At 41.5% G+C, this 23,758-nt stretch overlaps 1 protein-coding gene across 5 annotated transcripts in view; it reads right to left on the bottom strand.

Annotated features, from left to right (window-relative positions):
- The window catches only part of ATR (ATR serine/threonine kinase), a 79,385-nt gene that overhangs the window by 26,375 nt on the left and 29,252 nt on the right, over nt 1-23,758 (bottom strand). For 4 of the 5 annotated variants that reach the window (XM_027817389.3, XM_037908359.2, XM_037908360.2 and 1 more), the window contains 13 exons: nt 23,181-23,306; nt 16,559-16,765; nt 14,997-15,110; nt 14,615-14,730; nt 13,999-14,119; nt 12,044-12,181; nt 6,807-7,014; nt 6,148-6,326; nt 4,824-4,988; nt 3,583-3,674; nt 2,102-2,193; nt 1,319-1,496; nt 313-489 (listed from right to left, as the gene is read on the bottom strand). In XM_027817389.3, coding sequence (XP_027673190.2) covers nt 313-489; nt 1,319-1,496; nt 2,102-2,193; nt 3,583-3,674; nt 4,824-4,988; nt 6,148-6,326; nt 6,807-7,014; nt 12,044-12,181; nt 13,999-14,119; nt 14,615-14,730; nt 14,997-15,110; nt 16,559-16,765; nt 23,181-23,306 — 1,913 coding nt within the window. The remainder of the gene's footprint in view (nt 1-312; nt 490-1,318; nt 1,497-2,101; nt 2,194-3,582; nt 3,675-4,823; nt 4,989-6,147; nt 6,327-6,806; nt 7,015-12,043; nt 12,182-13,998; nt 14,120-14,614; nt 14,731-14,996; nt 15,111-16,558; nt 16,766-23,180; nt 23,307-23,758) is intronic. The other variant, XM_037908358.2, reaches the window with a different exon arrangement.

Below are 23,758 nucleotides of genomic sequence, written 5' to 3'. Positions count from 1 at the left end.
AACAAACTGTTTATTAAAAAGAAATTCACTTTAAATAAACAAACATTCATAATACTTTTGTTCTCTATTGTTTATCCCCCTAAGTATGGAAATAATTATTTTTCCCTGCTAATCTCATCCTTTCTCACTTGGAAACACCACTTTTGTCTTGTATTTGAAATTTAACAGGGCTGTTTTTGTTTATAATGTATATTTCAGTAGATTCTTACCATAACTCACTAATATGTGCAAAAATGCTACTACTGCATAAGAGAAAAGCTAGTATTCGATTGATATGCAACATGGAAGGACAAGAAATAATCATAGCTTCACCTTTTATTGAGGCTAAGCAAAGCCCTTCTGAGTGCTAAGATGGGTTCTTTTGCTCTATAGGAGTTCTGTGTCATTTCTATACGAGCAATCCAGTTCAGAGAATCTTTACCATGGTCACCATCCATTTGCTGAAACAGTGGTATAATACTGTGTTCCAGTTCACACAGCATATGTAACCTACGGTGAAAGGATACAGGAATGTATTTTAGAAATTGTTTGCCATTTTCAGTTACATGTATCTTATGTTTAGCATTTGTCATTTCATTCCCAAAGCTGACCACATGAATAATCCAAAATACCATGCTTCCTTAAAAGAAAAAACATTCTTGATGTTTAGCATTTGTCAACTGAGTTGGTAAGCAAGTTAAAACGTATATTTTGCATGAAGTCACATGTTTTCATTGCCATGTGGAGGTATAAGATATAAAAAGATAATACTGAACCTTTTTCTTGTGCATTGCCACTTCTACATCATTTTAAATCAAACTTCAGTTCAACTACACTAAACTGCTTTTAAAGGGAAATAATCTCTACTTGTGTTGAGTCTAGAAATGAAGGACCAAATTCTGCTCTCAGTTACAGATGTATAAATATAAAATCTCACTGAAATTAGTGAAGCTAATACACTGGACTAAATTTCAGGTTTTAGCTGTAGTGTTTTTAGGGAAGGAATTGGTCCCAGGAGTTCATTTTCTGACATGCATATATGAATTCACTTGCTGATTTTTTGATGAGAGTGCAACAGTTACAAAGAAAAAACTATGAATACTTCCAGGGAAAGAACAACACAAAATCTCAGTCAATCAGGAAAGGTTTGCAATTGGTATTGAATATGTGATTGTTATGCAGAAAGAGTCAGAAAAAACAAGATACCAATAGGTCAGCATCATTTATCATTTGAAAATGAAGAGTTCTTACTGTTGATTACATGAATGATACATGCATTTTAAAGTGAGTTCTTTAGCCCTTGAACACAATGAAGTGGTATACAGAAGCCACAAAATACCTGATAATGTGTTCATATCCTCGCTGATAGGACCCTCTTTCAAAGCTTGCTGCTGAGAGGGGTACAATCTGCTCTGCTCGAACAACTTTCAGTGTCTTATAAAAAGCTGCTGTGTTTTTCTTTTTGGCTGATAATAACAATTGTCCCAGTCTGACACTCCAAGTACTGGACTTCACATCTAGGGGACAAAGAATCAGAAATTGCATTTCATTAGATGCTCAGGCAATACACCATAGCCCATAGGTGCTGAAACTAGGGGTGCTACCTCACCCCCTTGCTTGAATTGGTTTCCATTATATACAGGGTTTACAGTTTCGTTCAATGGCTCTGAGCACCCCCCACTACAAAAATTGTTACAGCATCCCTGCCATAGCCTGTCTATAATGTAACATTTGAGAAATGTTTAGTGGAAATTCTTGATCAAACAAACTTTCATCAGAATTGGTCCAAATAGATTTCAAAAAAATGTATGACAACTTAAAAAGGAGTACAACTTTAATATTTTATTATTCCCAAGAAATTTCAAGCAAATTGTGCCAATATATGCTTTCAGAAATCCTATAGGTGGAATTTTACGAGAAGCCTAAGGGTGTTTGGCCTGATGATCCCCTGACAATCCCAGTCAGAAAGGATCAGATAAATTTACAAAAACTGTAGTGTTAATACTAGCTGATACATCACAGATCAAGAAATTTGAAACAAATGCCTTCTGGTTAAAGCTGGCCAAATCTGAACATATATAATTGCACAAAAATGTTCTCATTTTGACATCTAGTTTCCTACCTGCAGCCAAATAATTTTCCAATAAATCCCAGTGTGTTAGTTTCCAGGCTGCCTCCACTCTATATGTATTCAATTCAGATGTCCACTCCGGCCTATAAAAGTACACACAATCAGAACACAGTACAAAACCAGCCAGTGCTATAGCCATTGTATTTTCTTGGCATTAGTTCTACATTATATAAACTAATTAACTTTTAAACAGCAAAACCCCAATATTACTTGAAAATCAAAGGTTGTTAACTTGCTATGAATAACATTACGTAAAACAAAAAATGTGATCAATTTATAGTAATTTGAAATTGATATCCCATAAACTGAGTTTGCAAGTTGTATATATACACCTTACTAGGAACATATTTTATGATAAAAAAAGATGAACTTTTTGGTCAAAATTCACTATTGTGCACGGAAAACTGTATATTGGAAAAAAACATAAAAGAAAGAACAAGTATGTGGCAATCAACAATACGCTAACAATGAAGGATTCTTTTTTCCTTGAATAAATTAAAGCATATATCTATCTCAGGGGTGGGCAAACGTTTCGGCCTGAGGGCCACATCTGTGTGGGGAAATTGCATGCAGGGCCATGAATGTTGTGCTGGGGCAGGGGGTTGGCATGCGGGAGGGACTGCGGGGTGTGGGAAGGGCTGTGGTATGCAGGAAGGGGCTATAGGCCGGGGGTTGGGGCACAGGAGGGGTGTGATGTGTACAAAGGGGCTCAGAGCAGGGGGTGGGGTGTGGAAGGGGTGCGGCACGGGGCTCTGGGCAGGGGTTGGGGCATGGAAAGGGTTCAGGATGTACAAGGGGGCTCAGGGCAGGGGGTGGGGTGCAGCAGGGGTTTGGGGTTGGGGTGCAGGTTCCAGCCCACCGCCACTTACCTGGAGTGGCTCCGGGGTGGCAACGGCATGCAGCTGGGCTATGGCAGGCTCCCTGCCTGCCCTGGCCCCGCCACTCCTGGAAGTGGCCGGCACCACATCCCTGCGTCCCCTGGGGGGGGGGGGGGCAGAGGCCTCTGCCACGCGCTTTCCTCGCCTGCGGGTACCTCCCCCGAAGCTCCCACTGGCCATGGTTCCCCATTCCCGGTCAATGGGAGCTGCAGGGGGCGGTGCCTGGAGGCGAGGGCAGTGCATGGAGCCCTTTGCTCCCCGCTCCCCCAGGGGATGCAGGGATGTGGTGCCGGCTGTTTCCAGTAGTGGCACGGAGCCCATGGTGCCACGGGGATGGCAATCCCAAAGGCCAGATCCAAAGCCCTGATGGGCCGGATCTGGCCTGCAGGCCGTAGTTTGCCCACCCCTGATCTATCTGCACTGAGTATTATACACAAAGGAAGTAGCAGTATTTCAGACAGTGTTGAAATCCTGAAGTTAGAGAAATTTTAAATGTTTTCATTTTGTCCATAAAATCCTATTTCCACATTGCTAGATACACCTGCAGTATTAGAACTTTTTATTATTCAAATAGGGGTTGTATTAAATTATTACCTGTTGGCAAGCACTCCATTCACCTGAGTGATTACAGTAGATAACTGACCAAGACCTAACATGGACTTCACTACACCATGATAATGAATGATCTAGAAATGCAGATAGAATAGATCAAAATACACATTGCGTATAATCAAGAGATATCATGTTGGTAGCTTCAGGGTGAATGTACATCAATTTTGTTTTTTCATTATTCTTTTAGATTTTTCTTGTTATGAATATGACATGAAAAGAAAAAGGTTTAAATAATTAAATTATCACAGCTAAAAAGAATAACCAAATTCACACCAAAAAAATCAAATTTGAACAGAACTCCCTGGAAAAGAATCTCAGCTGATATCAGTAATTTCTAAGATGTGTTTCAGAACAAAGTAAAATGGGGTTTTTTTAGTACATATGTTTGAGAACTGCTAGGGAAAGTTGTGAACAATAATGTGACAAACCCACTGTCATTGGGTAATATACCCCTGTGGCCCAGCAATCCAGGGGCTAATGCAGGTACTGCCAGCCAAAGCTGACTGGCAGCCTCACAGCAGCTGGGAGAATAAAAGAGCTAGGAAGCAGAGGGGCAGGGCAGCTGCCAGAGGAGCAAGCAGGCTGTAGAGGAAAACTCTGACAGCAAGCTGCTGAGAAGCTGTGCAGAGACAGAACCCTGAGAGGGCCGATCGGATCAACAGGCTGAAAAGCCTACAGAAATAGAGACCAAGAAAGGTACGAAGGAACTCAGGGCACATCAGGAGTTGTTAAGTCCTGATTTTCCCTGTCTGGCTTAATGGCCCTCAACTGGAACCCAGTGGAGTGGGTGGGCCTGAGTTCCCCTATCTATTTCTCAGAGACTTGAGAACTGAGGTTTCCAGACCCTCTGGGGACCAGTACCACATGACCCCACCAAGAATAAAGGGAAAATTCCTGTGCCTCACTGGGACAGACTCAGGCAAGGGGAACCGACTGACTACCCTGCCAGAGTGAGCAAACGGTGCAATGCTCCATTTGGCCAAAGGGGGCGCAGTTGCATCAACACCCTCACCCCCATACAATCTCAATTTCACTTTTAAATTAAATGTGTTTGGAAGCTAGAGAATGACTTGCTCCAGTTTTCCAAGTATTGTTTATAGTAACTCATCTGCAGTCATTGCAGCAGTGAACATGTTCATATTTTACATATATATTCTAAGCTTCTATCATATTTTTTTGCCTTTTTGTTGGATCACGAAATAAGAATGTGTCTTTCATTTTACCTGGTCAGATTCCAGCTGAATAGCCCTGTCATAACAAGCTGTGGCATCTCTCAGCAAACCAATGCTTTCGTGTTCAAGGATTTGTTCTTTGAGAGATGGCTCTGCTTTCCGAATTGCGCTGACCCCAGCTACTCCATCTGGCTCATGCATAGCAGCATATAATTTCTTTTTTCGAACATGGAAAATATTACAATTGAAAACATAAATCAAACACAGTGGTTCAGCTGTAAAGGCCAACGACAAGACATTTGTATAATATGTTAAGAATCAAGCATGTTACTTAACTGTCATGTAAAACTGCTCCAAAGCGGAGTTCTTAGTCACAAGTTGTGACTCTAAGACATCACATCACTGAAAATAACATCTTTAGACATCTTAGAAGATTTTTTCTGGCCAAACTGCCACATGAACTTCAGTTATTAATTTTCATATGGCTCAATAACAACAATCTCATGTTACTGAATAGTACCATATCAAATTTATTTGAAGCAACTTGCACAAAGGACAAAATAAAGTACTGTATTATGCAGTAAGTTGTACAATACAGAGTTGCAAATGCATATGACTCTTACACATCACAGAAGGAGTGTTCTAGATTATTTTTCAAACTAGGAAATCACTGGGCAATTTCAACCATGAGAAGAAGTGAACTCTAACAGAAATTCAGCTAACATATAAGTTAACTATGCCGCTTGAAAATAATTTTTCATCTTTGTAATATACACAGTGTGCACTCTTCCTCTATTTTAACATAAATTACTTCACTTTATTAAAAAGTTTCATAATTGTAATATTTTATTTATGTAAATCATGACTAGCTTTTATTTATTTTAAAAAGAGGGTCACGTTCATTGAAAGACAAAACTGCTCTTTTTATCACATCACATCGGATGAAGTGAGCTGTAGCTCACGAAAGCTTATGCTCAAATAAATTGGTTAGTCTCTAAGGTGCCACAAGTACTCCTTTTCTTTTTGCAAATACAGACTAACACGGCTGTTACTCTGAAACCTGTCTTTTTGAAAAAAGGAGCCATTTTAGCGATAATTGTAGATTTTTATTTCATTTTCTTGTTTTCTTCTAATAAAGAGAATCCTCCTCCATCTTATCACATAAGCAGACATGATGAGAAGAGGGAAACAGCCCTTGCTGCTTGAAGATAGATAGATAACTGTCTATTGCTGCTTCAGACAGCAACAGCCTAACCACATTTGCAATCTTTGAGAAAAGACAAAGGGAGGGGAAACCTTAAGCGTTGACAACTCTAAACATGGCCTGTCTCTGTTTTCATCTTCATTTTAAATTAAATAAAAAATTAATTAAAACCTGCAAAAATCCAAGATGCTCCTGAATATTTTGTTTCTTTTCTGTGATGAATGATTCAAAGTGCATTACAGCCCTTGTGTATGCTTTAGAGCGAAAGGAAGCAGCAGCCAACGTATCCTGAGGTATGAGGTCTAGAAAACGTGTCACACTTTGATATTCTGCATAATCCTCACTTGAAGCTATGGAATAAAACAGTTAAAGAAGTTTATCATCCAAGTTTCATTTATAAAGTTATTATTAAAGATTAAAGTTCAGTTCATCCATTACACCCAAATTAATCATTTAATTAAGAATAAAGTTTCTCTCTTCTATCAATATCAATTTCTTAAAAGCAATTAAGCTGCATGTTCTTAAGATTTTCAAAGCAGCATATTTATATCAACTTAGTTTTATAAAAGATTTCTAAAAATAAATTCAAGATAAAAGAAGAAAGTCTTAGAACATCTGTTTCTTACTTTATGAATCCATAGGTTTCTCAAAATAGCAGCTAGAAAACACTATGAGGATGGCAAGGGGATAGTGTTAGTTTGCTATACTGGCAAACTATCTTGGCAGTGATGTTCCATTCATATGTGGTCCTAATTTGAAGGGACATGTCTAAATGCTTATTTTAAGAATACAAAATTCCTTTTATATACAATACAAAGAACATCACTAACCTTTCAGATCCCCTCTGTCTTTGCTTGACTTACTAACAGTTTTCTCAGCAATAAGCATCTGGAATTTATGTCTCGCCCACTGTGTTAGATGATCAAGCATGGAAAACACTGTCTGTGTACTTAGTTGACTCAGATCTGATGCACTATCCTGCAGTCTTCTAGTACACAGGTCATCGTGTTTGAGAACAGCCATGATCTCTGCATACACCTACACAGAGGTTAATATGAAAAAAATCGAAAAGCTTTTAGTTTCATCATAAAGTCTGCAAAATATTAAGAGACAACAGATGAAACAGAGGTCAACCTAGAAATATTAGACACTGTAACAGCATTTGTTAAGTGTTGGCAGTGTTTTTGGGACAGTATAGAGTTCTTGCCCCAAGGGCCTAAAGACAGATAGAAAAGAAAAGATAAAAAGGAAAGTGTACCAGTAAGTACTGTACATGGAAAAAGACACAGGAAAGCACGGTGAAGCATTTTGAACAGCTTTATGAAGAACAGATTACTGTTCAGCTAAGTGTCTTCAGAATACAGGTAAGTAAATGGTGCTTCCATACAAGTCAGACACACACTAACTTAAGTAAAATGACTAACAAGATAACTATTGGTTAGGGGATCACGGGGTGGCTAGTTTTAATTTTATTTGTGCTTTTATTGGGGTTAATGAGATGCTGCTAGATCTGTTGACCAAGATGTAAGTATGGTTGTTGAGAAAATATCCCCCCCACACACACACGCATGTGAAGAATTTGGCAGTTTATGATGGAGAAAACAATGGAAGTTTCCCCAGAAATGGAACATGCAACTAGGGACATCTTAACTAACTATAAGATTATAAAACATAGTTAAGTCTGATTAATTTGAAATTCCCTTCTCACAGTTTTGTAGGGCTGGAAGGGACCTAGAGAAGTCATCAAGTCCAGCCTCCGTATTGAGGCAGGACCAAGTAAACTAGACCATGCCTGACAGGTGTTTGTCCAACATATTCTGAAAAACCTTGAATGATGAAGATTGCACAACTTCCCTTGGAAGCCTATTCCACAGCTTAACTACTGTTATAGTTAGAAAGCTTTGTCTAATATCTAACCTAACGCCTGGTCTACACTACGGGGTTAGGTCGAATTTAGCCACGTTAGGTCGATTTAAAAATGACTGCGTCCACACAACCAACCCCGTTCCGTCGACCTAAAGGGCTCTTAAAATCGACTTCTGTACTCCTCCCCGACAAGGGGAGTAGCGCTAAAATTGACCTTGCCTGGGTCAAATTTGGGGTACTGCGGACGTAAATCAATGGTATTGGCTTCCAGGAGCTATCCCAGAGTGCTCCATTGTGACCGCTCTGGACAGCACTTTGAACTACGATGCACTAACCAGCTACACAGGAAAAGCCCCGGGAACTTTTGAATTTCATTTCCTGTTTGGTCAGCCTGGCGAACTCAGAAGCACTCAGCAGCACAGGTGACCATGCAGTTCCCCCCCAGAATCGTAGAGCGTAGAATGTTTCTATGTTCCTCCTATCGTCTCAGTCCCTAAGGTTATCGCAGATTAGAAGGCAAAAAAAACACATTCGCGATGACATGTTTTCCGAGCTTATGCAGTCCTCCCGCACTGATAGGGCACAGCTTAATGCATGGAGGCATTCAGTGACAGAGGCCAGGAAAGAATTAAGTGAGCACGAAGAGCGGAGGCAGGACACAATGCTGAGGCTAATGGGGGAGCAAACGGACATGATGAAGCATCTGTTGGAGCTGCAGGAAAGCCAACAAGAGCACAGACCCTCGCTGCATCCACTGTATAACCGCCTACCCTCCTCCCCATGTTCCATAGCCTCCTCACCCAGACGCCCAAGAATTGCAGGGTGGGAAAGGCTCCGGGCACTATTCCAGAGAATGGCCCAAGCAACAGAAGGCTGTCATTCAAACAGTCTGATTTTTAGTGTGGCTACAATAAGCAATGTGGCCTTGTCCTTCCCTCCTCCCCGACCCCACCCGGGCTACCTTGTCCATTATCTCTTTTTTTTTTTTTTAATTAATAAAGAAAGAGTTCATGGTTTCAAAACAATAGTTACTTTATTTCGAAGGAGGGAGGGTGGTTGGCTTACAGGGAATTAAAATCAACAAAGGGGGCAGGTTTGCATCAAGGAGAACCACACACAACTGTCACACCAAAGCCTGGCCAGTCATGAAACTGGTTTTCAAAGCCTCTCTGATGAGCAGCACGCCTTGCTGTGCTCTTCTAATCGCCCTGGTGTCTGGCTGCTAAAAATCAGATGCCAGGCGATTTTCCTCAACCTCCCACCCCGCCATAAACGTCTCCCCTTTATTCTCACAGATATTATGGAGCACACAGCAAGCAGCAATAACAATGGGAATGTTGGTTGCGCTGAAGTCTGACCTAGTCAGCAAACAGCGCCAGCGAGCTTTTAAATGTCCAAAGGCACATTCTACCACAATTCTGCACTTGCTCAGCCTATAGTTGAACTGCTCCTTACTACTGTTCAGGCTTCATGAGCAATGGGAGCAAGGGATAGGCTGCGGTAGGTGCGACCGCGCGGTGCTGCCGGCTGGGAGAGCAGCCTGAGGCAGAAGCCTCCAGCTTGCATGATATTCCAGGCAGGACTGAATCTCCAGGAGACGAAACTTAAAGAAGAGAATGACCTGGAGTTTCTGGCTCCCATTCGGTGCTCTAAGAGGAGAATAGCCATGTCTGTCCAGGAGCCCCGATCGACCTCACTGAGGTCTGCCAGGAGCACCTAGGAGATGTACGACGGCTATCAGTTCAATTGCACCGTCTGCCGCAAAGGCAAGGAGCTGCTGCTGTGTAGCAATGCAGTACCGCATCTGCCAGCAGCACCCAGGAGATGTACAGTGACAGTGAGCTGAGCTCCATGCTTGCCGTGAGCTGAGCTCCATGCTTGCCGTGAGCTGAGCTCCATGCTTGCCGTGGTATGGCGTCTGCACAGGTAACCCAGGAAAAAAGGTGCAAAACAATTGCCTGCTTTTGCTTTCACGGAGGGAGTGAGGAGGGAGGCCTGACGACATGTACCCAAAACCACCCGCGATAATGTTTGTGCCCCATCAGGCATTGGGAGCTTAACCCAGAATTCCAATGGGCAGCAGATACTGCAGGAACTGTGGGATAGCTACCCACAGTGCACCACTCTGTAAGTCAATGCTAGCCATGGTAGTGAGGATGCACTTTGCCGACTTAATATGCTTAGTGTGGACATACGCAATCAACTGTATAAAATCGGTTTCTAAAAATCGACTTCTATAAAATCGACCTAATTTCGTAGTGTAGACATAGCCTAAATCTCCCTTGCTGCAGATTAAGCGGATTACTTCTTGTCCTGACTTCAGTGGATGTGGAGAACAACTGATCACAGCACTTTATAATACCCCTTAACGTATCTGAAGTCTTATCAGATGCCCCATCAGTTTTCTTTTCTCAAGACTAAACATGCCCAGTTTTCTTAACCTTTCCTCATAGGACAGGTTTTGTAAACCATTTATAATTTTTGGTGCTCTCCTCTGGACTCGCTCCAATTTGTCTACATCTTTCTTAAAGTGTGGCACCCAGAATTGGACACAGTGCTCCAGCTGAGACCTCACCACTGCAGAGTAGAGTGGGATAATTACGTCTGACATACAACAATCTTATTACTACACCCCAGAATATTAGTCTTTTTCACAACTACATCACACTGTTGACTCATATTCAATTTGTGATCCACTCTAACACACAGAACTTTTTTAGCACTACTACTACTTAGAGATGTATTTGCCATTTTCTACTTTTGCATTTGATTTTTCCTTCCTAAGTGTAGTATTAATGTACTTGTCTTTACTGAATTTCATCTTGTTGAATTCAGACCAATTTGTCACGGTCATTTTGAATTCTAATCCTGTCCTCTGTGCTTGCAATCCCTTCCTGCTTAGTGTCATCTGCAAACTTTAGAAGCATACTTTCCTCTCTGTTATCCGAGTCATTAATGAAAATACTGAATAGTACCAGACCCAGGACTGACCCCGGTGGGACACCACTACATATGTCCTCCCAGTTTGACAACAATCCATTGATAACTACTCTTTGAGTATGGCCTCTCAACCAGTTATGCACCCACCTAATAATAATTTAATCTAGACCGTATTTCCCTAATTTGCTTATGAGACTGTCATGTGGGACTGTGTCAAAAGCCTTACTAAAATCAAGATACATCGTGTCTACTGCTTCCCCCCATCCATTAGGTCAGTAACCCTGTCAAAGAAGAAAATCAGTTTGGTTTGGCATGATTTGTTTTTGAGAAATCCAGGCTGGCCATTCCTTATAGTCCCATTATCCCCCACGCACTTATAAACAGATGTTCCAATATCTTTCCAGGTATCAAAGTTAGGCTGACTGGTCTACAATTCCCTGGATCCTCTCTGTTCCTCTTTCTAAAGACAGATACTATGTTTCCTGTTCTCCAGTCCTCTGGGACCTCACCTGTCCTCCATGAGTTCTCAAACATAAATGCTAATGGTTCCAAGATTGCTTCAGCTAGTTCCTGAAGTATCCTGGCATGAATTTCATCAAGCCCCGCTAACTTTAATGCATCTAACTTTTCTAAATATTCTTTAACCTGTTCTTCCCCTATTTTGGCTTGCATTCCTTCTCCCTTCAGCATATTCTATAGCAATATTAAGGGCCAGATTCATTCTCCAGTTTCTCTCAGGAAAAATAAAAAAAACCCCAAAACCACACGCACAGAAATGGAACCCAGTCTACAGGCTCCTAATAACAAGAAGTCCACACAGAAGGGTTGTGGCACAAGACACATGAACGCTGCTCTACAGGGGGACTTGTGGCCAACCAGCTTTTTCCCCTACAGGACAGAGCACCCCGAAGATGCACCAATCCAATTTACTCCCTGGGCAGGGTGTGGAATGCCTATTTCCTCCTTCTACCACTCTAGCTCCTGATGCTGCTGCAGCCCTATTTGGATACATAGCCTCCCCGCTTCTGAGGTCAAAGCACAGTAGACTACTCAGAGGAAATAGTTTCTCTGTGGAGCTGGTGCACCACCTATCAACAGTAACTTTTAAGACTTACTCAAAGCCTGGCTGAATATTTATATTATTTATGCAGTAGAGTGTTAAATACCTATATTGTTTCCTTATATTGAGCCCTTCAAATATACTGTTATGCTGCTTCAATTTTAATTCTTATGAAGAATGTACAGAAAAACATCATCTCACCTCCTGTTGGTCCTCCTGATTGCATCCCAATAAAACATAGACAAGAATGTGTGGAAGAAGGTAGATCGTCACTTTGAAGTCATTCTTCATCATAATACTGCAGCAGCTGAAAACTTTGCTGGCAAGATCATGTCGCACCTGTAACAAAAACTGTATTTTTCAGGAAGAGTGGTTTTTGTAGGTAATACGTATGTGGCTAGCAGAATTGTTGGAAGTCTTAGACAACGTATAAAAATACAGTTCTTGTTACTGCTGAAGATAAATTATCAATTTATTGGTACCTGATACTCTCAGTCCAACGAACCATAGACAGATCATCAGACTTATACATGCACAAGTGAGGGACTATCGTATGTGGGAGCTATGGATATAGGGAGGGAAATACATCAGCACTGCTACTGTGCTGAATGTTTTCAGGATTGGCACACTAGTATTAGCGTGCCATTGTGGAGTTGTGTCTACAAAGAGTTTCTGGAGAGCGGGGCTCTTCACACAGCCACAAGTAGAACCCCTTCCTCCATCCTACAAAGATGCCAAGGGAAGGGAGATATAGATCTATTCATACTTCTGTCAGAAAGCAGAAAAAGTCACTGTAGCTGTAGTTAGGGTGGCTCCCTTTTAAAAACTAAGTTTTGTATGTATCACCTACATATGATGGCATGGGTGTGGGTGGTAAAAGAAGGACAACATAGATGGTTTCTATGTGCTGGGATTGTGCAACTACAGGGACACGAAAAAGGTGACAGGCTTCCTTCCCTACATTTCTGAGGAGGAGATTTGAGGTTTATATCTTACCTGAGATATTAGTACTCCTGGCAACTAATAACATATTTAACATTTCTAGTTTTCTAAAATCTACAGAGAGGTGTTAAGATCTTGTTAAAGCCAAAAGCTTGAAAGAATCTTAACTATGGTGATGCCAATATGCCTCCACAACAAGTGACAGATCTAGCAACAAAAAATTCATATTATACATAAGGACTGTGGATGGGTACTTGGGTGTGCCTTGGTGATACAGAAAGTGCTGTAATTAGTGCTAAAATCATGCCTGTAATCAAAAAGGCTAATCCCTCAAAGGGCTAAGTATCCTTAGCCTCTACTAAAACAACAAGGAGTCCTTCTGGCACCTTAGAGGCTAACAAATTTATCTGGGCATAAGCATTCGTGGGCTAAAACCCACTTCATCAGATGCATGGAGTGAAAAATACAGTAAGCAGTATATATATTACAACACATGAAAAGACAGAAGTTGCCTTACCAAGTGGGGGGTCAGTGCTAACGAGGCCAATTCAATTAAGGTGGAAGCAGCCTATTCTCAACAGTTGACAAGAAGGGGTGAATATAAGAGTAAAAATTACTTTTGTAGTGCTAACGAGGCCAATGCAATCAAGGTGGACGTCGCCCATTCCCAACAGTTGCCAAGAAGGTGTGAGTATCAGCAGAAGGAAAATTACTTTTTGTAGTGACCCTCTGCTGATACTCATACCTTCTCGTCAACTGTTGGGAATTGTCGACGTCCACCTTGATTGCATTGGCCTCGTTAGCACTGACCCCCATTTGGTAAGGCAACTCCCATCTTTTCACGTGCTGTAATATATATACACTGCGTACTGTATTTTTCACTCTATGCATCTGATTAAGTGGGTTTTAGCTCATGAAAGCTTATGCCCAAATAAATTTGTTAGTCTCTAAGGTGCCACAAGGACTCCTCATTGTTTCTGTTGATACAGACTAAAACGGCTACCACTCTTATCCTCTACTGATTGCAATGGAAGTTAAGCGCACTAATTATCTCATCTAATTGGGCCTAAGTGAGGTTTTTGCCCATAGCTTTTCCTCATTTCTTTAACAGACAGAATTTGATTAAGACTAAATATACTCCACACACATATTAGTATACTAGCTCACCAGTTATCTTTTCATTCAAATACATAAAGCACACTCATTGCAATTACCTTTGTTATAAGATAACCTGCCCAAGTTGCTGACCATTCTGCAAAATTGTTGCCTAATTTGCTTAAGTAAATTGGCTTCTTCATCTTAGACCAGTTTACAGCCTTCTGGTAACTCTTGTATCTGTAATTTTAAAATCCAAATTTAGTAAACAGGTATTGTTTTCCTATGTGGAAGAAAGGATACAGTCCACAAGTAACCAGGAAAGAGAGTTGAAGTTAGCTTCTATGTTTTTGTAAGGATCAAAAAATCTCTAGCATACAGTATCTAAAAAGGCTTGAATCCTATTGGAGTTCATACTTGTACTTTAATGAAAAACAGAGATAGGGATGATTTCATAGCAATTTTTAAAATCTCACTTTGTTTGGAGGACAAACTGCCAGGCCTGAATGTGTTATCTGTGCATAGAATATTTTCCTTTGTGATTTGCAAGTCACTGAAGGATTTAAATATTTAAGTGAGAGACAAGTCAGCATTATGCAGAAAGAATAGGGCGAGATTTGAGTTTTATACCTGTGCACATTGCTTCCAGGGAAGTTAGCAAGAGTGGCATGCACATAAACAAAACCTAATTATTGCTAACTTGGAGAAAGAAAGATGTATTTAAATGACACATACCGTGTATTTAAGTGAGGCTCCAGTATTTCCTGAACATGCTCAGGAAACCTCCTCCAAAGCCTGGAGCCTGGACAGTCAGTGTTTGTCGCTCTACAGTCATAGATGGATAGTAATTCCTAAAAATGTATTAACAGAAATACCATCTTTTAGAATGGCAAATTACTCAGAATTCTAGTAGCCAGATGGGATTTGAGGAGTTAAAAACTCCTACAGTATCCTGAATCACATACTAAGCCCACCAATATTTTAAGTGAAATATCAGAAAGATCAAATATATAAATATGTTCCTTTAAAATGTTTGTTGAACAGATTCCGCATTTCAGCGTAACAAAGAAAAAACTCAATAATAAAAACAGATGATCTAACAAACATGCTGCCTTACCTGAATGGCATACGCTGCAGAATCTTGAGCACGGACATTATCAGCATAAGCCATGAATGCTCTGGTTAGTTCCATTAATAATCCATGGCCAAAATTTGGATCCTCCACTCCAGCCTCAGTGACAAACAAAAAATCAAATTTATTTAAGAGGCTGGCTACCGGCTCAAGAAAGAACTTTAGTCTATCACCTTGGTTTCAAGTTGGGTTTAGATGAGAAAGGAGGCTGATGTTTGATGACATCTGGCCCACAATTCACATTCACTTTCAAAGGGAACTGGGGGGCCTAACTCACTTAGACCCTTTAGAAAATCCCGATCTGAAGGGAAAAAAGCTCTATGCAATACACAGTGAGAGAATAAATTTTTCAGTTTCTGGGGAAATGGATTGAAAATTAGCTGGTGCATGGTCTTCATCTCAAACTGTACACATCACAAGACTACCACAATACTGACAGACTTGCAAGTCTCTGTGAAATAGCCCCAGGTTTGGAATAGCAAACATATTCAGGACTGAGGTACTTTGAGAGAGTTTTGGTGACTGTTGCCCACGCCATGATTAACTCAAGCCAGTACTATTAGTCCTTCACTTCTATGAGGATTACATTCACTTTCAATTCATGGTCAAATCCTGAAAGGTGCAGAGCATCTACTGAGCTTTTGCCACACCCAATGATTTCAGCACCTCTTAAGGTTTAGCCCTAAATGAAGTGCTTGAACAATTCCTCACTAATGGCATTAGTCATTACAAAATCACTACAAAATATAGCACAAATAGAAATCTTTACTCATGGAAGTGAGTGACTGACAAAGAAAGTGTCTGCTGTCCATATTTGAGATAATATTTCTGTACAAGTAACTTGCAAAATAGCTGTCTGCACTGTTTAGCTCTAGATAGTGCCAGGAGCTTAATTTTCAGGAAATTTTTCCACCCACAAATTTTATAATGAAGACATTCATATTTAAAAAAAAAAAAAAAACCCCATACACTCCCTGTCATTCTACTTCCATTAAACCACATTATTGATTTTAATGTTCATCCACATTTTCCACTGGTCTCATATTTAGACATAAATTTTACAAAATGGTGCCTAGGGACTGAGCCTCATGACTCCAATTAAGGTTACCCAGAGCTGCACAGCTGTGTCCCTGCATAATACTTTATAAATGCATCCTTCAGAGTTGACATTGCTCTGAAGCATAACAGTTTTCTGACACTCAGAAATGTTTACATATACAATGAAACACCAGCGTTATGTCACTGATTTGAAAAAGTATCCGAGTTTTGTTTTTAATTGAATTATAAACTGATTTAGTCTCTCAAGAACTCTATTTTAAAATGTCTTAACAGAGCATTTTGTGGAACCATCAGGGACGAGTATTGAGATTCGCCTACCTTAAGTCAATTAACAGCTTTTAATAAAACTTGATGCTTTCAGTTTGTGCCATTCTGCAACATTTCACTACCCAACCAACGATTTAATTCAATACAACATTTCTCTTCTGACTACAGTTTCAAAAGTTCACAGTATCATATTATAGAAACTCCAATGTAATGCTCCTTACCACAAATGTAAAATTGTTTCCTTGGGTTTCACTTGTTGAAAAGTCCAGTCTACCTGGATCTATGGCTCCCAGCTCACCTAAACATTCTCCACATAGCAGTCGGGCATGAGGGTTTGCATCCTGACAGCCAATTAAAAGCACAGTTACCAACTGGGAGATGACTGGCTCCACAGTTTCACTGTCTGTTGCATATTTTATCAATTTTTCCTAAGAAATTGAAAGAGGAAAAAAAAGAAAACAGATAATCAATTATATGTGTGGATATAGCAAAGTTTACCTTATGGGGAAACAACAGTAAAAGATAATCTTTCCTTCATATTTCACCATTCCATAACCCTTGTGTTTGTCATCTCCTGCCTGTCTTGTTTAATCTATGGCTCAGTTCTTGCATCGTCTACGTGCAATGCTTACTCACATCAGAAGTAAATGGTAGTACTCATGTGACTAAGAGACACAGAATCTGTCCCCCAGTTTGTCTCCTACTCAAGAAGGCTTTCATTATCTATAAAGAATTGCACACTTCTATGGTACTGTAGAAACAAAAATTTGATTTGTGGGGGCTAGGACATGGCACAAGGCCCAATGCCTTTTTGTAAAGCTTGGCTCCAATTCATTAAACAAAACAGATATTGTCCCACACATTACTTTAAACCTTATTCTTATCTATTTAATTTTGTTAAATTACTTGTTAATCACACAACTGCACATAATTACAGGAATGATTTGTCCTAATGAGAAATAACACAGCCCAATACTCCACCACAAAAGAGAGCTAATCTGACAGCCATTTATTAATGTATCAAGACAACAAAAGTCATAACACATAAGGACAACTTACAATCTCTTATCTGGCTTCATAAATTAGAGGAAATGCCTTGATATTACTTATGCCCATCTGTAAGTAGTTCTGGCATTAGTGAGTATATATGAAAATACATTCTCTCATCCATCAACCACTTTGTAACTGTACCTGTGCACAATATGGTTGAGTTAGAAAATGCAGCAAAGGGCTGAAGTGTTAAATGCCTTTTTTGCTTAAGTTGCCACCAAAAAGGTTTGTAGTAAACGAATGACAAACATAAAACAGGATCTGAGGCTAAAATAGGGAAATAACAAGTTAAGAATTACTTAAGGCAGGGGTTCTCAACATTTTTCTTTCTGAGACCCCCCCTAACATGCTATAAAAACTCCACAGCCCAATTGCACCACAATTGTTTTTCTGCATATAAAACCAGGGCTGGCATTCAGGGGTAGCAAGCAGGGCAAGTGCTGACTTAAGATATGGCAGTGGTTTGCACTAGAAAATTAGGTTGTCTTAACTAGATCACTTGGGGCTTGAAAATGCACATCCCAGAGCAGCGTAGTTAAGCTGGCTGAAGTCCCTGTGTAGACAGTGCTAGGTTGATGGAAGAATTCTTCCATCAACTTAGCTACCACCTCTCAGGGAGGTGGATTGCCTATGCCAACAGGAGAACCCCTCCTGTCAGCCTAGGGAGTGTCTACACTGAAGCACTCTTGTGGCACAGCTGCAGCCACGCTGTTGTAGCGCTGAAGTACAGACATTCCTTATGCTGATGGGGGGGGTTCCCCTATCACTGTAGTAAATTCACCTCCCCAGAAGGGGTAGCTAGGTTCACGGAAGAAGTCTTCCATCAGTCTAGCACTGCTTACATTAGGACATATGTTGGCTTAGCTACATTGCTCAGTGGACATAGCTGAATCCATCAAAGTTTCTAATGTAGATCAGCAATTAGTCAAGTTAGAGGTCTTGAAGTTGGCAGGGGCTTTTGAAATACGTCCTAGAATAGTCAAGGAACAGGATGAGCCATTAGTGATTATCTTTGAGAATTCATGGAGGACAGGAGAGATCCCAGAAGACTGGAAAAGGGCAAATATCTATAAAAAGGGAGGAAAGGACAACCCATGGAATTACAGACCAGTTAGCTTAACTCTCATACCCAAAAATGGAGAGAATAATCAAACATTCGATTAAGCACCTAGAAGATCAGGTGATAAGTAACAGCTAACATGAATTTGTCAAGAACAAATCATGTCAAACCAAGCTAAAACAGTTTTTTGACAGGGTAACAAGCCTTGTGGATGGAGGAAAGCAGCAGATGTGATATATCTTGACATTAGTAAGGTTTTTGATACTGTCTCACATGACCTTTTCACAAGCAAACTAGGGAAATATAGCCTAGAGAAACCTATTATAAGGTGGGTGCACAACTGGTTGGAAAAACATACTCAGAGTAGTTACCAATTGCTTACAGTCAAGCTGGAAGCGCATATAGAATAGGGTCCCGCAGTGATTCGTCCTGGGTCAAGTTCTATTCAGTATCTTCATGAATGATTTGGATAATGGCATAGAGAGTACATTTAGTTTGTGGACAACACCAAGCTGTTAAGAGTACGCAAGTGCTTTGCAGGACAAAATTAGAATTCAAAATGATCTGGATAAGTCGAACGTTGGACACTACTTGAGCCCTGGACTGACCGTTGACTAGCCAGTCGTCTAGATAAGGCTAGACTTACACCCCTAACCTCCTCAGAAAAGCCGTCACTTCCGCCATACATTTTCTGAACACCCGCAGAGCTGCAGACAGGCCGAATGAGAGGACCATCAATTGGTAGTGTCAGTGGTTCCCTACGAATCTGAAGAACTTTCTGTGTCCTTGATATAGCGATACATGAAAATAAGCACCTCTTAAATCGAGGGTGGCATACCAGTCTCTGGGATCCAGTGAGGGGATAATGGATGCCAACGTGACCATGCGGAACTTTATTTTCTTGAGATAGCTGTTTAGTTGATGCAGGTCTAAAATCAGTCTGAGACCTCCCTTGGCTTTTGGGATTAGGAAATAATGGGATGAGATCCCCTTCCCTCTTACATTCTGCAGAACCTCTTCCATGGCTCTCACATGAAGGAGAGATTAAACCTCCTGGACCAGAAGCTTTTTGTGAGAGGGGTCCCTGAGGAGGCATGGGGAGGGCGGCTAAGAAGGAAGGGTAGAAATAAAATGGAGAGTGTATCCACTTCCATTGTGCCCAATGGTTCGTGGTGATATGACCACGCACTGAGGAAAAGGAAAAGGCAGTTTGTAAGTAAAAGAGAAACAGGATCTGGCATCATGGAAACTGGAATGGCATCCCTGAGTGTTCCACTAAAACGCCTACTTAGAACCCCCTGGATGTCTGGGTGGGGCAGGCATTGACGTCGAAGTAGAAGGGGGCGGTGGCCTATCCCTTAAACTCCTGCTTCTCTTTCTCTGCAGATCCTGATGGGCAGCTGGGACAGAGTAGTGGAGGGACTGTTGAGGCCTGTAGTGCTTCCTTGAAGGAGCTAGGGTGTACAAACCAAGGGACTTAAGAGTCACTCTCAAGTCTTTTAGATCATGAAGCTTTACATCAGTCTGTTCTGAAAAAAGTGAAGCTCCTTCGAAAGGCAGGTCCTGAAGTGTCTGCTGGACATCCTGCAGGAGTCCTGAGGACTGTACCCATAAACTCCTGCACATGGCAACTGCTGAAACCATGGACCTGGCTGCTGAGTCAGCCGCATCCAAAACAGCTTGTAAAGAAGCCCTCATCAGATTTTTTTCTCATCGACTAGTGAGGAGAACTCTTGCCTAGTCTCTTGTGGAAGTCCTTGAATTTCTGCATAGAGTCCCACATATCAAAATCATACCTGCCCAGCAGCGTCTGCTAGTTTGCAATTCTGAGTTGTAACCCGCCTGGTAGAATAAGCTTTCCTACCAAACAAGTATAATTTCTATGAGTCTTTTGATTTTGGGGTTGCACCCTAACGACTCTGTCTCTCTCTCTTTCATTGGCAGCGGATACCACCAGGGATTGTGGGAGGGAAGGGGGGAGGGGAAGAGATAAGTGTAAAGAAACTCATAACCCTGGGTGGGAACAAAGTATTTTCATTCAGCCCTTTTTGAAGTGAGGGGGAGGGATGCAGGGATCTGCTGCAAGGTTTTAACAGAGTCCATAATGTCCTCACTGAAAGGCAGGGCTACTTTTGAAGGGCCTGCTGCAGCTATAATGTCAACTAAGCTATGGGAGGATTCTTCCACTACCTCCACCTACATGCCCAGATTTAAGGCCACCCTCTTCAACAACTCTTGGGGAGCTTTATAGTCATCCGAGGGAGGCAACATAACCACTCCTGAGAGTTCCTTGTCCAGAGAAGAGGAGGCGGCCAGCATTGGCCATGGAAGCTCTTCCTTTCTTTTTGCATCAGCTAGATTTTGTTGAGCCGTCTCTTGCTGTTCAATACTGGACTCGGTACCAGAATCCAGATCACATGCTGCTCAATGGGACAATGCCACCTTCTTTCCGAGGCCACCGAATAGGAGCATCTAGAATAAACCTTGGAAACTGGAGGAAAACCCCACAGATTCCAAAAGGGCCAGTGGACCAGTCTAGGTCCCCAGTGAGCTCCTGGCCAACCACTCGATGGTACTCCTGTGCCCGGGACCATAAACAAGTGGAAATGCCTGGAAGAGTGGGAGAGCAACTCTTTGGATGGAAGGAGTAAAACCCAATCTCCAATTCAGAACATGATGAGTCTCTGTCCGGTGACCACGGTGGTGCTACTCCGACCGGTGCTAGAGTCCAGTGCCATGGTGGAGATGTCCACACTGTAGCAAGCATAACCAGTTTCCTTTTTGATGGTATAGAAGGGCACAGTACCGAACCATGGAAGGATCCAGCGGGTTCCCTCCTGTCCACCAGCACCAATAACATCGACTCCTGTATTGTCCGCAATACCAATACTGACAGCTAGAGAAAGTCTCTGGCAGCAGCAAACGCCTCCAGTGTGGTCGGTATTGAGACAGCATTAGTACCTCGCTGTGCTGCAGATGTAGACAGCTCTTCCTGTATCAGATTTGACAGTGTCTGCATAGGTGCCGGCATCAATGGTGACAACTTATGTAGTAGAGAAGCATTTTGGCTGAGATCAAGCTCTACTCTGATCCTCATGCCTGGCAGTCTTTGGTGCCAGGGATCACTCCTTTCGGCCAGCTGTTTCTTATGCCTTTTTCTAGGCACTGTGGATAGTGATTGGTGCTGGGACTCTGGTACAGTAGGAGGAGCACTCCTTACCAAGGCTTGGTGTCAAATCTGACCGGCCAGACCCCGATGGAGGTCTCAGTGCTGCTGCCATGAGGAGGTATGGCCTCTCAAGCCTTCTTTGTGCAAGGCTTAAAGTCCTTGCAGATTTGGCAATGGTCCTCAATATGAGCTTCTCCCAGGCACTTTAAGCAGCTTGAGTGCAGGTTGCTCAGGGGCACAGCCTTGTGGCAGAAGGCGCAATGCTTAAAGCCCAGTGACCAAGGCATGCCTTGGCACCAGGGAATGGACAAGAACTCTGCAAAACCCTGAAGTTACAGAACTTCACTAAAATGAGCTAAAACTGACTATAACTAACTGTATTCAGAAAGAGGATGACAACTACCACTGAAAGATCCTTACTTTTACAAGCTAGCAGTTCCAGCGACCGTAACAGGCAGTAAAAAGGAACTGAGAGGTCGTAGGCGCTTTATCCAACACATGGCAGCAAAGGATGGTCGAGCCGTTTCTATGGGTACCACTGAGGGAAAAATTTCTGACGGCTGTGCTCAGGGCATGCACACACCTAGAATGGGGATGCACATGTGAAATCACTTGAAGAAAATTGGGTTTGTTTAGATGAAGGAGAAGACTGAGGGGTGCGGGGACATGATAACAGTCTTCAAGTATCTAAAAGGTTGTTATAACAAGAGGAGGATGATAAAATTGTTGTCCTTAACCATTGAGGACAGGACAAGAAGTAATGTGCTAAAATTGCAGGAAGGGGGATTTAGGTTACACATTAGGAAAAGTTTCCCAGCTGTAAGGGTAGTTAAGCACTAGAACAAATTACCTAGGGAAGTTGTGGAATCTCTGTCATTGGAGACTTTTAAAACCATGTTAGACTAACACCTGTCAGGGATGGTCTAGATAATACTTAATCCTGTCTTAGCACAAGGGATAGGCTTGATGACCTATCGAGGCCCCTTTCAGTCCTACATTTCTATGGTTCTACATAAGCTGAGGAGCAGACACCTTCATATTAGGTTTTAAGAAAACTTTTTCTTACAGAAAAAATAAAATCTATTTGAGAGTCTGCAATTGATGCTTGTTGATGATGGATCTGTTAATGCAGCCTGCTAAACCAGGAAGTGCTTTAACAGAGAACAAAAAATAGCAGATTACTTTTCCCAGTAACAGTCCCATTACAAAATCCCTCTTCAGTTCTGGATTGACTTATTTCTTGCAATGATGGGCTAGCACCAGAAGAAGAGAATGTGTTTACTTCTGAACTGCTCATTCAGTTCTGATTCAGCAAGGATGCCACACAAAAAGTAGGGTTTGAAAACCCTGTTAAAAGAGAAAGTTAGATGGGAACCTACCACCTTACCCATTCTGAAGTCAAGGGACATCTATATGGGTAAACTGAGAACACAAAACTACCTCATCTACCTTGCTGCTTATTGTAAGAGAAAACAGCATCCCAAGATAAAGGAAAATGATACTATTGGTCCAGACAGTATCACAGTTCATCTTTAACTGCATTCATCGTAACAGCTTTTTATACCTGATTTCTATACAAGGTTTCCTTCAGACTGGTCAGTGCGTGGATACGAACATCTACATTCTCATGCTGAATAGCTTTCATGGATAGCTGAAGTGTTGTCTGCAGGTCAGTGCTTTTGGAGGACTCCTGAACAAAAATACACAGCATATAGCACAATGATTAACCACATCAGGAACATGGTTAAAATGCACCTCAAAAACATGAGAAAATACACATCAGCCACCTTTTAAAGTAGAAGTCTCCTAAACCCATATCCATAGCCCATAATTTTTTGTTTGCTCACCGTGGGAGGAAAACACATTTAAATTAATTTTGTTCTCATAAAAGGTGTCATATTGACAGAAGGTTTTTAGTTTTATTTTCTTTCAATTTAGAACACTAAAGAGTTCCCATACACAGGCTCTGAGCATCCTGCCAAGAATATAACATTACCAAATGAAATACTATTTATTTTAACCAGCTCACTCCTCCTACCAGTCACTCTTCATACAGGTACGTCTTCCCCTCTTCCTCCACCCTCCCACCCCCGCCCACCAACACACACACACACACACATCTTGTAATGCCTTTCCAAGGCG

Source organism: Chelonia mydas, chromosome 9, assembly GCF_015237465.2.
Source record: "Chelonia mydas isolate rCheMyd1 chromosome 9, rCheMyd1.pri.v2, whole genome shotgun sequence".
NCBI lineage: Eukaryota > Metazoa > Chordata > Testudines > Cheloniidae > Chelonia > Chelonia mydas.
Note: the sequence above shows the minus strand (reverse complement) of the source record. Positions and strands in the feature narration are given on the sequence as shown.